The sequence below is a fragment of the Setaria viridis genome, chromosome 9, assembly GCF_005286985.2.
Source record: "Setaria viridis chromosome 9, Setaria_viridis_v4.0, whole genome shotgun sequence".
NCBI lineage: Eukaryota > Viridiplantae > Streptophyta > Magnoliopsida > Poales > Poaceae > Setaria > Setaria viridis.
In genome coordinates this window covers 17423288-17439549 of record NC_048271.2, presented here as the reverse complement: position 1 = coordinate 17439549, position 16262 = coordinate 17423288, and the positions used below count along the sequence as shown (strand labels likewise).

The window sequence follows — 16262 nt, the reverse complement described above, 5'->3', positions numbered from 1 at the left end:
TCTAAGTTTAGATGCCTTATTTCTTCTGCTGCACCTTCCTCGTACTCCTCGACTATTGGGGATTTCCACATGACATTGGCAGGTAGGATAACTTCAAATGCATAAACCAAAAAATAAGGCAATTTCCCTGTAGACTTGCATGGATGGGTACGGAGCCCCAGAGGATATTGGGTAGCTCTTTGACCCACTTGCCTCCTTTCATGTTTCCAATATCATGCAGCATTTTCTTGAGAGCTTCCTGTACCATCCCATTAGCACGCTCAACCTAGCCATTGGCCCGCAAATGAGCGATAGAGACATATCGGATATCGATCCAGTTGTTGCCACAATATTCCTAGAACTCGTGATTGTTGAAGCTGAAGCCCAGGTCTGTGATAATGCGATGGGGGAAGCCATAGCGGTGGACAATTTCATCGAGAAAGTTGAGTACTTTGTCTTCCTTGGGGCATGTCACTGGCTTCACTTCAATCCACTTGGTAAACTTGTTAATTTCCACCAGTACCAATTGGATCCTCCAATCGCCGTGGGTAGTAGGCCAATCATGTCGATGCCCTAGCATGCGAAGGGCCAAGAGAGTGGTATGGTGATCAGCTTGCAGGCAGGAACATGCTATTGCTTGGCAAAGAATTGGCATCCTTAGCATCAGCGGACTAGTTTCTCGACGTCAGTGAGAGCTGTAGGCCAATAGAACCCTAGTCTGAAAGCTTTTCCCATGATCGTGCGTGAGGACGCATGATTGCCACAAACACCTTTATGGATCTCCTCCAGTATGTCCTTACCATTTTGCCATATGACGCTCTTCATGAGTACTCCTAATGTCGCGCCTCTTCTGTAAAGCTTGTCTCCAACTAGAACATAGTTCTTGCCGCGCCGTAGCACTCGCTCGGCCTCTGTTTTGTCTGAAGGTAACTTATGCTCTTTGATGTAGTCAATCAAGGGAACTTTCCAGCCTATGTCGATCATCACAACCTCCCGATCTGGTGTGGTAGAACCTCGATCAGTGGTTGTTGAGGGTGCCGGCTCCGTTATGGATGGCCTATGTAGCTCATGGACAAAAAACCCCTGCTAGAACTCAAGCACGAGTAGACCCAAGCTTGGATAGGACGTCCACGGCAATGTTGTTGTCGCGAACTACATGGTGGAACTCCAAACAAAAGAATTTATTCTCTAGCTTGCTTACTTCTGGACAATATGCATCCATGTTCTCCTTATGGCGATCCTACTCGTCGTTGACATTATTGATCACCACCAGTGAGTCGTCGTAGGCCAACAATCGCTTGATTCCTAGTGAGAATGCCAGACAGAGCCCATGTAGAAGCGCTTTATATTCAGCTTCGTTCTTGGATACTTCCCAAAAGATTTGCAAGATGTATTTGAGTTGTTTGCCTTTGGGAGATATCAAGAGTACTCTTACACCAGCACCCTCGAGCTTGAGTGATCGGTTGAAATACAAGACCCAATACTCTGGATGCTATGCTGGCGTTGGTAGTTGATTCTCCCACCATTCTACCATGAAATTGACTAGGCCCTGGGACTTGATTGTAGTCCTCGACTTGAATTCTAGGGACAATGATCTGAGTTCTACCGCCCACTTAGATATTTTTCCTGTTGCATTCCTGATTGTGAAGAATTTTTCCTAGAGGGAAGTCTGTGACAACAGAGACCTTGTGTTACTAGAAGTAATGTCGTAACTTGTGCAAGGTGAGCAGTATCGCATACAGTAGCTTCTATACCGGCGAGTACCTAGCCTTGGAATGTGACAACACCTCGCTAATGAAGTAAACAAGCCTCTGTACTTTGTATACATGGTCTGGTTCTGGTCTTACGACCACGATCATCGTGCTGACGACGTTGGTAGTCGCGGCGATGTACAGCAACAACTCTTCATTGGGGTTTGGCGGCGTGAGGATCGGTGGCTTTGATAGCAAATCCTTTAATTGCTTTAGGGCTTGATCTGCCTCCTCAGTCCACTGAAACTTGTCTTGCCGCTTGAGTAGTTTGAAGAAGGGTAGGCCCTACTCTCCAAGCCTTGAGATGAATCTGTTGAGGGCCACCATGCATCCAGTCAGCTTCTGGACGTCCTTGATGCCTCATGGGGCATGCATGCCGGTGATGGAGGGAATCTTCTTAGGGTTAGCTTCAATGCCTTGGTGACTAATGATAAAACTGAGTAGTTTCCCGTAGGGCACACTGAAGACGCACGTTGTCCGGTTGAGCTTCCACCGGAACTCTCGCAAACTTGCAAAATTTTCTTCTAAATCCGCAATCAAGTCATCAGGATTTCTGATCTTTACGACCACATCGTCCACGTACGCCTCCACATTGCGGTGTAGCTACTTCTTGAAGCACTCCTAGATTGCCCGTTGATAAGTAGCGCCTACGTTCTTCAATCCGAAAGATATTGTTGCGTAGCAGAAAGCTCCATTAGGGTGATGAATGCGGTCTTGATCTAGTCTTCTTCCTCGAGAGCTATCTGGTGATACCCCGAGTAGCAATCGAGGAAACAGAGGGCACAACTAGTTGTGGAGTCGATGTCCGCTGGCTTCCATGCGAATATGTCTCGGTTGTCCCGGAGGAAGATGACGAGCGCGCTTTCCTATTTAGGATCCAGCCCTGTGCCAATCAGGGCTGTCTTGAAGCTATCACCAGTCTCAACGTCAATGGCTTTGACGTCTACTTAACTTGTCGGCTTGACCTTGGTTGCCCCCGACTTCTTTTCTAGAATCTTGAGTTCTAACGGGGACAACTTCTTAGATGCAGCGAAAACTTGCATCATCGAATTTGGTACTTGTGTAGTTGCTACTAGCTCCACGGCTTCTGTATCGCACTCGTATGACCTCTTCAAGTCTCTGCGCAGGGAGAGTACTCCCTTAGGTCTCGACATCTTGAGTACTAAGTACAAGTAGTGCGGGATGGCCATAAATTTAGCCAATGCTGGTCTTCCAAGGATGGCATGGTATGATGTTTCAAACTTTGCTACCTTAAACCGGATGTACTCGGTCCGGTAGTGTTCTTTGGTCCCAAAGGTAACTTGCAAGACCACCTGTCTGAGGGGTACAGTCGTGTTGCCAGGGACGATCTCATAAAACAGAGAGTTCATTCGGGTGATCATATCATTGATGTTGACGCCCATCTTCCTCAGTATCTTAGTGAACAGATGTTAAGACCGTTACCGCCATCGATGAGTACTTTAGTGAGTCTGGAGCCAGCGACAACAGGATCTAGGACGAGGGGATACCGTCCTAGGTCTGAGAAACTAGTCCATTGGTCCTTCCTGAAGAAGGTAATTGGCACCTTGGACTATTTAAGGAACGTTGGTGTCGCAGGTTCAATGGACATTATCTCTCGAAGGGAGAGCTTCTGGGACCGCGTAGTAGCAGTACCTAGTGTTCCGCTTAAGATGACGTTGATGGTATTGGATGGGTTCTGGAACTTGCCATTGTCACCATCATCTTCGTCTTCCTTGGCCTTGCCCTTGCCTTGTGTGCCAAATCGTTCTGGCAGATCCTTCATGACTCTACATAGACTGAAACAATCTATCATAGAGTGCTTGTGGTATGGGTGTCATGGGCACTGTTTCTTCAGGAGCTCGTTGAATGAAGGCCTATCTTGATTCCTGCTATCACCTTTCTTGGACGACTGTGATATTACCGTGACAGTATTGTATAGCTTTCGCTTGCGATTGTGACATCTCGAGTAGTTATTTCGGTTGTCATTGTTAGGGCGATCGTTACGGTTCTTGTCGTTGGGGGGTATTTATAACCCCACAACCAAAACTAGCCATTACAGTTAAATTTCGTGCAAAACTGGGAAACCACGGACCGTCCGCAGTACAAGACGCGGACTGTCCGCAGTACAAAGTCCAACGGCTCTATTGGCATTTAATGCGTGTCAGAGAAAAACTGTTACGGGGTCGCGGATCGTCCGCGGTACAAGTCGCGGACCGTCCGCGCCCAGCGGACCGTCCGCCAAATGAACTGCGGACCGTCCGTAGTTCAAACACCCAGCAGGAATAGTTTAGCAGATTGTCCGCTAACTGAATTGCGGACCGTCCGCGGTTCAAACACCTGGTAGAACTAGTTTCTGGAGGCCCTTAGCGGACTGTCCGCTAAATGAACTGCGGACCGTCCGCCATTGGCGCAGAAACTCTTTCAAAAGAGATCTTTTCAATATAAAAGAAACCATATGCTCATCTTAGATCAAAACTTTGATATGCAATGCATTCTTTTGAGCAAAGAGGCACTATAGAACCCTCAAGCAATAGGAGAATTGACCCCTCTTAATAGTACGGCCATCTATCCTATTAAAACCGGTCATATTGTTCATCCACTAAGCACCTGTTTGACCGGCAAAAAGGAAAAACCCTATTTTATACCTTTGCCTTGAGCCTTCCATCATCAAATCAAATTTGAATGTCATTATACTAAGAATCATGGCCACAACTCATCCACGGGACTAACCTACACTCAATATTACTCATTGAAAAACATTAGTCCTTAAGGGGTTGTCATTTATTACCAAAACTCAAATTATGGGCCTAGATGCTTTCAATCTCCCCCTTTTCGGTAATTGATGACAACCTCATAGAAAGGTATAGAAAGATTTGAGTCAACCTTATACATAAGGCATAATGTGGACTCAAGAATTGGATTTCCGAAGATGCTCTTATCCATTTTAAAGAGACTTGAAGGACAATAGTAAGGACTAATCCTCTTAAAGATTTATAGGAAGAACTGCCCCTACATATGTGCATATATCTTGTATAGAAGTCTTCCACATATGCATGAAAATTTAGAGTTTACCATAGAGCCTTCCCTTCAACAAATTACTCAAGCAACATAGTTCAATCATTAGCATACATAAGATCCAATTGCTAATTATTACAACTTAAGTTCATGCAACACGTAAAGGTTCACAAGCCACACATAAGCATAACCACTTAAAGGTTCCACATGATGCAATAATGAAGTTCATGCAAATGCAAAAAGGACAATAATCCCATGAGCTCCCCCTTTCTTCATGACATCAAGAGGTCTTGTCTTCTCCCCCTTTGGCATCAAGTACCAAAAAAATATTATTCTGCTGGAGGAGGTGGAGGAGGATAGTACGGCTGGTGAGGGTAGAAGTCAGGAGGCGGAGTAGGAGCTGGAAAGATACTGTAGAAATGATCACTGAAGCTGGAGAAACTGGATGAGAGAGTGTTCATGTTGTGCTCAAGTTTCTGTTGGCGCTCATCAAGCTAAGAAGTAGAACCACTAAGATTCATAGTGTCAAGCCTAGCACCCAAGGCTCCAATGTCATTGTGAAGACCCTCCTGAACATTTTGCAACCTAGTCATCATGAGCTCATACATGGTAGAATGGATGTGATGTCCAAAACCAATGATCCGGTTGTCGATGTGAGTTCTCATGTTGTCTTGCATGCTCTGTAAATTATCCATCACTTGTTGTCCAAAAGCTTCAAACGTTGAATTAAAGCCCTCCTGAAGATTTGCAAAGTATGGATCAAAATAACCGACAGGAGGCTCCCAATGTGGCTGTGGCCTAGAAGGAGGTTGCGGAGGAGGAGGAGGCATGGCTTGTGCATTGGCATCATCATTTTCTGCCCACCCCATATATCCTTCATCTTGATTTACTCCCACAGCTGGATGAGGAGTGACTTCTCTTTCAAGAAAGGTCGGGTTATTTTCATATGGCTCGTAGACGGTATGGTTGACATTGCACGGACCTTGGAATCTTGTTTTGGACTTGATGAGTGTCATGATACAATGGGCAAGGTATACATTGATTTCAAGATTGACCTTCTTTGCCGCAATTTGGTCCATAATTAATCTTACTACATCAAATTTCTGTCTATTCATAACATGCTTCACAAAGTTTCTATGATATCCCACAAATCCATCCTTGAAGCCACTCTTAGGCAAGATTGTGACTCGAGCTATTTTGATGATTATTGCAGGATAGTGCCTCAAGCCAGTTATTTTTCCATAGAGTCTAGGAATCCCAGTTCTAGCTGGCTCATAATACTGTGTTATGTCCTCAATCTCCAAAATGTTCTCATCAACCATATTTATGTTATAGTTATCAGTGAGAAAAGCATAGTCAAGATGGTTAACCGCAGCGAACTCAGGAAAAGTAGAGATGTATTTCCTTTTTCCTGTCATCCACTCAATCTTATCTTCAAAGAAATCAATTTCAACAGTGGCATAGAATTGACGGATGATAGTGTCATTCCAGTTGCACTAATGCTCAAGAAACCTCCTCAGGCCAATAGCCTCAAACTTCCCTACTACCTCGGTCATAACAGGTTGTTGAGCCATGTACACAAAATCTATTGTCTGATGCTTGAACACTGTTTTATTGACCAGGTGACCAAATAAGGCATCTTCCTATACTTGAGCGTGAAAGAACAGGTTGGATGTCGTACGGAGAAGACTGAATTGATAAGGTGTCCTCTCTCCGGAGTAGGTCTCCATGTTCCATTTTCACTTGGGTGCTGTGTGTAGGGTCACATCAATCACTTCATCGATATCTTCATCTTCATCAACGTCTTCATCAACATGCATTGAGAACGCCGCTGAGGATTCCACTTCGGCATCACTGGGAGCATAATCATCATCTCTAGAATCATATTGTCCTGAATCCCCATCATCCTCAAACCGAGGCCGCTTAGATGAACTTCCCTTTTTCAGCTTCCGAGTCAAGGCCTTTGTGATACGACCAACACGGCCACTATCAATAATATAGAGAATTGTTATTAGTTTATGCAATGATACAAAGAGAATGACACTTGCTGTTATTTCTAAGATTCTAGGGCTCTCGGGTAGCCGTCGAGGAACCGTGGACGGTCCGCCAGGTAACGGCGGACGGTCCGCCAGGTAACGGCGGACGGTCCGCCAGGTAACGGCGGACGGTCTGCCGTTCATCGGGCTGACCCCGAGATCTAGAACAACATGAAAATCCTTCCCCCAAATCTCTTGATTTTCAATGGTACTGATGATTGAGAGAGTTCACAGAAGAAGATAGAGATGAATCCCCAGCATGCAAACCCTTATCCATGGACAAATTAACAAATCCACATGAAACCCTAACTGTCCTTCTTCTTCATTGAAATACCAAGAAAACCAAAAGAGATCGAAGGAATACCGTCCAGTCATGGTGAGGATCCTACGGACGGTCCGGAATCCTTCCTCGGACGGTCCGGGAAAGTCTCCAAAGCTTAACCCTAGGAGAGGATCTTCCTCTAGAAGTGGAGGAGAAAGGGGATGAAAGACAATGTGTTTTGACCGGTTGGAGGAGAAAGGGTCAAGACCCGTCAGATAAGGCACGCGAGGCGCGGGTCCACTATGGTGCCCCCGTTGCGGACGGTCCACAGGGAATAGCGCGGACGGTCCGCTGGTTAAGGAAAAACTGAACTGTCCGCTGAAAAGTTTCTGTTTCCTTTATCGGACGGTCCGCGGTCGCTATCCCGGACGGTCCGCCACTTCAGACAGAAACTTTTCTCCCCTTTTTCTGCAATCTTCTTTTGTGATAAAGATTTGGGAATAAAATCAAGGGTTCATGGCTCATCGGAAAATTGTGCTTTATGAGATAAATGCAACAACACAAATATAGAGTTAGACATGAAAGAAATGCATGATGCATAAAAAGAAATTGTGTTTGGTTTCAAGCCACATTTGAGAAGTCAATGACATTAAGCTCACTCCGTAATTTGCAAAATCTCTGTTCATCCAATGGCTTTGTGAAGATATCCGCCAATTGGTCATTTGTACTAATTCCATCAATTTTGATATCCCCTTTGCTTACATGATCTCTAAGAAAGTGATGTCTAATGTCGATGTGCTTGGTTCTAGAATGTTGAACTGGATTGTTAGCAATCTTCACAGCACTTTCATTATCACATAAGAGTGGAATTTCCTTGAAATCCAAGCTAAAATCAAGAAGAGTTTGCTTCATCCACAATAGTTGAGCACAACAACTTCCCGCCGAGATATATTCCGCTTCGGCGGTAGAAAGTGCTACGGAGTTTTGTTTCTTTGATGACCAAGATACAAGAGATCGACCAAGAAGTTGACAACCTCCAGAGGTGCTCTTTCTATCAACCTTGCAACTAGCATAATCGGAATCCGAAAAACCAACCAATTCAAATTGAGCACCCTTTGGATAGCAAAGACCAATATTCGGTGAATACTTTAGATATCTCAAGATTCGCTTCACGGCTGTCAAATGACATTCTTTAGGAGCGGCTTGAAACCTTGCACACATGCATACACTAAACATGATGTCGGGCCTAGATGCGGTAAGGTAAAGTAAACTACCAATCATGGATCTATAAAGCTTTAAATCTACCGGTTTACCTCCCTCATCAAGATCAAGATGCCCATTAGTGGCCATAGGGGCCTTGATTGGTTTTGCATCTTCCATCCCAAACTTCTTCAATAAGTCTTTCACATATTTTGATTGGCACACAAATGTGCCTTCCTTCAATTGCTTAATTTGAAGACCAAGGAAGAAGCTTAATTCACCAATTATAGACATTTCGAACTCCTAAACATCATTTCACCAAATTCTTCACAATAGTTTTCATTAGTGCATCCGAATATGATATCATCAACATATATTTGGCAAATGAAGATATCCTTGCCAATCCTTTTAGTGAAAAGTTTAGTGTCAACTTTCCCAATTTTGAATCCCTTAGAGATGAGAAAATTTCTTAGCCTCTCATACCAAGCACGGGGGGCTTGTTTTAGACCATAGAGAGCCTTTGAGAGTTTGTATACATAGTCCAGCTTTTTGACATCTTCAAAACCGGGAGGTTGCTCGACATACACTAGTTCGCTAATCTTGCCATTCAAGAAAGCACTTTTGACATCCATTTGATATAACTTTATATTATGATGACATGCATATGCTAGCAAGATTCTTACAGCCTCTAATCTTGCAACGGGCACAAAGGTTTCACCGAAGTCCGATCCTTCAACTTGAGTATAGCCTTGAGCAACAAGTCTTGCTTTGTTTCTTACAACAACCCCATCTTCATTTTGCTTATTGCGAAAGACCCACTTTGTACCTATAATATTGTAACCCTTGAGTCTCTCAACTAATTCCCAAACTTTATTTCGGGTGAAATTATTTAGTTCCTCATGCATAGCATTCACCCAATCGGGATCTTGGAGTGCTTCATCTACATGATTAGGCTCAATAGAGGATACAAAAGAATAAAATTCACAAAAAGAGGCAACACGAGAACGAGTTTGAATGCCCTTACTAATATCGCCAACAATTTGATCAATTGGATAGTCTTTTGCAATGTGATGGCTTATTCTTGGTTGAGCAATAGGTTCTTGAGTTGATGTAGATGGAGATATGTGAGAGTCATCTTGACCATAATCATGAGGAATCCCATTATCAACTTCTTGATCGTTGTGTTCTTCTTGAATATTAGTGATAGAAGTTGGAGGATTCACTCTTATAGAGATGGATGGATCATCATCCTCCTCATTTTCTTCTCTAGGCTTGATATCTCCAATAGTCATTGTTTTTATTGCATTGCTCAAGCCCTCATTTCTCACATCATCTAAATTCTCTCTTTCTTCATGAGACCCAATGGTTTCATCAAATTCCACATCATATGCTTCCTCAACAAAACCCTTTAATTTTTTGTACACCCTATATGCCCTGCTAGAAGATGAATATCAAAGAAGAAATCCCTCATCACATTTGCTTTGGAATTTTGACAACCGAGTACCCTTCCTTAGGATATAGCACTTGCATCCAAAAACCTGAAAATATGATATATTGGGTTTCCTTCCAACAAGTAGCTCATATGGTGTCTTGTTGAAGAATCTATGACAATAGAGACTATTTGATGCATGGCATGTGGTGTTAATCGCTTCGGCCCAAAAAGAGTCCGATACATTATATTCCGAAAGCATTGATCTTGCCATATCGATCAAGGTCCTATTCTTCCTCTCAACTAAGCCATTTTGTTCCGGTGTGTACTTGGTTGAGAATTCATGCTTGACTCCTTTTTCTTCACAAAAATCTTCTACTCTTGTGTTGTTGAATTCACTACCATTATCACTTCTAACTTTCTTCAACTTAAGGTCAAATTTATTTTCGGCCCTTGTCATGAATCTCTTGAAAATGTCACAAGTATCCATCTTGTCATGAAGAAAGAAAACCCATGTGTATCTTGAATAATCATCAACAATCACGAGACAATAGCAATTTCCCCCAATGCTTCTATATGTGGTTGGACCAAACAAATCCATATCCAATAGCTCCAATGGCCTTGTTGCTCTTGGATGGATGAGAGTTACCCACTTGGTTCCCGGCTTGACAAGCACTACATAATTTGTCCTTCTCAAACTTCACATCTTTCAAGCCAACTACTAGATCATGTTTCAACAAATGATTCAATCGATTCATTTCAACATGAGCTAATCTTCTATGCCATAGCCAACCCATAGAGGATTTTGAGAAGAGACAAGTTGTTAGCTTGGCATAACTTGAAGAAAAATCCACAAGGTATAAACTTTCATGCCTAAAACCCTTGAAGATGCACATTTTCCCATCCATGCTAGTGACCTCAAAACCGTCACTAGTGAAAGTGCACTTACAACCAAGATCACAAAGTTGAGCAATCGACAATAAATTGAATTTTAGAGAATCAACCAATAGCACATTTGAAAGTGAGTGATCATTTGAGATAGTGATTTTACCCAATCCTTTTACCTCACCCTTGCCATTGTCTCCAAAGGTAATATTATCATATCCGGATGCTTCATCATCAAGAGAAGAGAACATTTTTGCTTCACCAGTCATATGTTGAGAGCATCCACTATCAACTACCCAATGTCTTCCTCCGGACTTGTAGTTTACCTACAAAAAGAATTAAGCTCTTTTAGGTACCCAAACTTGTTTGGGTCCTTGGATGTTAGAAACCAAAACCTTCGGTACCCAAATGGCATTCTTTTTAGCACCAAATGTGGGTAACCCAACATATTTAGCAATAATGTTTCCATTTTGATTTTTCTTAAGGACATAACTAGCATCAAAGGATACGGCTTGCTTCTTTGTACACTCATTCATGATATTTCCAATATTCTTGCACCTTTTGCAATACTTGCCTTCATTTTTGAAAAAAGTGATCATTTTGTGAGTGAAAGCTTTCTTTCCTTTCTTAGTAATATATCCTAGCCCTTCACAATTCAACGTGAATTTTTGGCTTGACCAAATATGCTTGAATTGAGCTCTACTATCATAGCACTTCATCAAATCATTTTTTAAGCATTCCACTTCCTTCCTTAATTTCTCATTCTCCATCATGATATCCGAGTCACTCATAGAGGTATTACTTATGAATGACATATCACTATAACAAGCATTTGAAGAACTAGGCATGCAAGAAATATCATTTTTCATAGCACACTTTATGTCCATGCTTAGTTTCTCCTTAGCTTCATGCGCAAGAATCGAATTGTGAGCTTCCTCAAGCTTCTCATGAGATTCTTTTAGATTTTTATGAGAAGTCTTTAGCTCCTCATAGGTTTCTTGAAGTGTTTGGAATTTCAACTTCAAGTCCTTAAACTTCTTCTTTTCTTTACGCATGTAGTCATCAGATTCATTAAGCATGTTAACAAGATCATCATAGGTAAGCTCATTATCATCATCATGATCAAGTTCATCGAATGATACCTTTGTTTCTCCTTTTTCCATTAGACAAAAAGGTGAGGAGAAGAGAGATGGAGCTTCCTTGATGGCAATTTCGGTGACCCCCTTTGGAGACTTATCATCCTTGTCATCTTCCGAGTTGGAGCTTGCATCGGAATCCCATTCAGAATTTCCTCTTTTTCTTGTCATCAAATTTCTTGCCCTTGTTCTTCTTCTTGTTGGGACAATTTGCGGCAATATGACCAATTTCTCTGCACTCAAAGCACTTTTTGTCTTCAAAAGGATTCTTCTTTGATGATTGACCTTTGTTGAAGTTGTTGTTCTTCATGATTCTACTTAGCCTTCTTACAAAAAATGCCATTTCTTCATCAGAATCATCTCAATATTTTCTTCTCCTTTGAGGACTTAGCCTTTAGAGCAATGCTTTTCTTCTCCTCTTCTTTCACTACACCATGTGCTTCATTTTGTGATTGCTTGAAGATATCATGAGTAAGTACTTCACCTAGCACTTGTGTAGGAGTCATAGTCTTAAAATTTGATCTCACTATCAATGTCACAATTGTATCATATTTCTCCAGAAGACACCTAAGAAATTTGTGAGAGAAATCCTCATCCGGAACATTGAATCCAAGACCCTTGAGTTCATTCACAATCTCATTCAACCGGTTGAACATGGATGAGACATCTTCATCCTTCTTCATAGAGAATTCACTAAACTTTCCTTTGAACACATAAAGTTTAGCTTCCTTAACGGTAGAAGTCCCTTCATGAATTTCCATTAACTTGTTCCACACTTCATAAGCGGTTGAGAGATTCTTGACCCGATTGAACTTATTCACATCAAGGGCCCCATATAGCACATTCATTGCTTGATCATTTAATAATTCATTTGCTTCATCGGCTTCACTCATATTTTTATCATCAAGAATCACAAAACCTTCATTAACAATCTTCCACACTTTCTTGCCCATAGCCTTAAGATGCACCATCATTCTAGTCTTCCAATAATCATAGTTATTCCCATCAAAGAAAGGTGGCTTCCCCACATGAATATTGTTCTCACTAGCCATTTATCCTACTCCGAGATGGTTAAACCCTTGAAATACGGAGTCCTTGGCTCTGGTACCACTTGTAGGATCTAGGATACCGACTAGAGAGGGGTGAATAGGCGGTTTTAAGCTAAAACACAATACTTAATAAACTTTAATTAGAAACCCACAAGATAAGCAACAACTAGTAAATCTACTACTAGGTATGTCAAGATGAGCTAGGATGACAAGTAACAAAACAAGATAGATGAAAGCATTCACTTTAAGTAAGTACTACTACGAAGGTAGAGAGCAAGAAGACAACCGAGAGAGAGACCGATGTTTTCCCGTGGTGTCGATGACTTGCCGGTCACCCCTAATCCACGTTGAGGTGGATTCAATGATTCAATTGCTTCTCTATCAAGACACCGCTTGATGTTTAAGCCGAATTAAATCAAAGAACCTCTCCAAACCTCGTTTCCACTAGAGTTGCTCTTCACCACTCCGATGAGGTGAGCACAAAACCCCTCACAAGAATAGTCGGAGCAACTTCACAATCTCCTTGAAGTGCTCAACGGCTCCACAAGCTCCAAGCCGTCTAGGAGGTGGCAACCTCCAAGAGTAATAAGCCAATTAATGCTTGCTTGAAGACTCCCTAGTGCCCCAAAGCTCAAGAAATCAATGCAATGCACTAGAAGCCTCTCAAACTCACTAGAAAGCAATCTCAATTCAATGCAAGTGAGTGAGAGGTGGAGAGAGACTCAAAAGATCATAAATGTAGTCCAAAGAACCAAGAAGAAGCTCCAACAATCGGTGGGGGGTATTTATAACCCCCACCACCAAAACTAGCCGTTATAGTAAAATTTCGTGCAAAACTGGGAAACCATGGACCGTTCGCAGTACAAGACGCGGACTGTCCGCAATACAAAGTCCAACGGCTCTATTGGCATTTAATGCGTGTTAGAGAAAAACCGTTACGAGGTCGCGGATCATCCGCGATACAAGTCGCAGACCGTCCGCGCTCAACGGACTGTCCGCCAAATGAACTGCGGACTATCCGTAGTTCAAACACCTGGCAGGAATAGTTTCTGGAGGCCCTTAGCGGACTGTCCGCTAAATGAATTGCGGACCGTCCACGGTTCAAACACCTGGCAGAAATAGTTTCTGGAGGCCCTCAGCGGACTGTCCGCTAAATGAACTACGGACCGTCCGCCATTGGCATAGAAACTCTTTCAAAAGACATCTTTTCAATATAAAAGAAACCATATGCTCATCTTAGATCAAAACTTTGATATGCAATGCATTCTTTTGAGCAAAGAGGCACTATAGAACCCTCAAGCAATAGGAGAATTGACCCCTCTTAATAGTACGGCCATCTATCCTATTAAAACCGGTCATATTGTTCATCCACTAAGCACCTGTTTGACCGGCAAAAAGGAAAAACCCTATTTTATACCTTTACCTTGAGCCTTCCATCGTCAAATCAAATTTGAATGTCATCATACTAAGAATCATGGCCACAACTGATCCACGGGACTAACCTACACTCGATATTACTCATTGAAAAACATTAGTCCTCAAGGGGTTGTCATTTATTACCAAAACTCAAATTATGGGCCTAGATGCTTTCATCTGCCCATGCCTGTACCATGATCTTGAGAGATTTGACATCTGCGAGGTGTCTTCTGCCGAAGTCCTGGAACATCTAGCGGTTATAGAGGCCGTTCTGGAAGCAATCTATAACGTCACGCTCCGTGATGTCCACGATTGTGGCCTTCTTGTCAAAAAGCGATGTAAGTAGCTCCATAGGGTCTCGCCTTCTTGTTGTTTAACTTGAGACAAGTTGATCTTGTTGCCAGGACACTGCATTGCCTCTACGTAGTTGTTGGTGAACGCTACCTTGAGATCCTTCCATGAGTTGATGGAATTCTTATCCAATGATTTAAGCCATGTGAGTACCGCCTTCATGCAGATGGGGAAGTAGATGACTTTGGTATAATCGTTTCCCCCTAGCTGCTTGTACTGACAGCGAGTAGCACAGTAACCATTGGACTGGGTCCTGCTTGCCATCGTACTTGGTGATGCCTGGAGGTTTGAATTTCTCGGGTAGAATTATTCTCCTCACACATCTTAAAAAGGTGGGGAATCCGTCAAAATCATCTCCTAGGTGTTCAACTTCATGCTCTGCTCGTGGCGCCGTCCGTCGATGATGGTATGGGCATCGCGGTTGGCGTTGATTTTGTTGCGGAGGTCTTCTGCTAGGCGTTCGGGTTCTGGGTTAGCCCCACGGTGGCCACGGCCTCCCGAGGGTCCTGTCCGACTACCTTCAGCTCCAGCTTGGCTTGGTCTGGCACCTTCGAGTTGACTTGGTCTGGACGGAGGGCCTCTATAGTTGCTGCCATGTTGACTTCGTTGGGATGCGATGCATTGGACTAACTGTATTGGATTTTGTTGATCGAGTTGTTCGTACGCGCGTTCTGCCAGTTCAGCCAATTGCCTAGTGTACTTGTTCTGTGGCATCGCATGGGTGATGAGATCAATAGATGCGATGGTGGCGAGGGAAGTACGATGGTGATGCATTTGAACTGCTTCAAAGGCGTTATCTAGGTTCATGATTGGTAGGTCCGCTGAAGGCAGTGGTGACGCTCTACTCTTGCGGCATTCCTTGCTCATCATCGAGTTCTTTGAGCTACAGTCTCTTCTTCGATAATGTTGGTAGTGAGTTCATCCTGCCAGACGTCATCCGGGTGACGTTCATATCATGGGTTTATGTCTTTTTGCTCTTCTTCTTTATCCTTTTGTCCAGTAATAAGAGCGAAGAGTTCTCATTCTGGAGAGTAGCTTCCCGAGCTTGAGGTGATAACCTCCATGGTGTCGCCTTCTTCATAGATGGGCGACAGAGGAACTCCCTCCAGGTAGGGGAGAGTGTCGAGATAGGCGATGAGGCGTGAATCATTATTTTTGGCAAGAGCAGATGGCTTCATGTTGGGCCAGTAAACAAATCTGCCTTGGGGAGTTGATGTGATTACCAGGCCCTGCTGGACCTGATAAAGGAGTTTCCTCATCCAGGTCCGAGTAGTAGTTGAAGTCCTCGACCGTATCTGTATTGGATTGTGATCTGGATAGGGCCGCCTGATAGACAGTGGCGCATTGCGGAGTCCGAATGGGAATTGACTCTGGTGGCAATCCGATTTGCATGATGGCTTATGTGCCAGCTTGTGCGGGTCAATCCATCTAGTGGAAGAAGTCAAGTTGTACTCGAATTCATCCCCCCAACCTTTGACTAGGTTAGAAATTTAAAATTCATCGAAATTCTCGACGAGATTCTCCAGAGCTTGGCGCTGGAGGTTCATGGTTTGCTGCTTCTTCTTTGAGGTTGACGCGATGTGGCGGTGGAAATTTCCAGTGCCGTCTACGATGCAAACCTAGGAGACAAAGACGAATGTCGCGTCTGCTTCAAACGCGATGATTGGCTTGATGATAATTTGTGCCATCGAGTTTGCCAGTGGATTCTCAATGAGATCCCCTACCTGGCGTGCCAGCTACGGTGTTTAGACTT

The 16262-nt window shown here is 43.2% G+C and overlaps 1 protein-coding gene across 1 annotated transcript; it reads right to left on the bottom strand.

Moving 5' to 3' along the window:
* Positions 1-12049: 12049 nt before the first annotated feature.
* On the bottom strand, positions 12050-12745 carry LOC140221119 (uncharacterized). The gene has a single exon (XM_072290441.1). The coding sequence runs from the start codon at positions 12743-12745 to the stop codon at positions 12050-12052; it is 696 nt and encodes a 231-aa protein (XP_072146542.1).
* Between the last annotated feature and the right edge of the window lie 3517 nt (positions 12746-16262).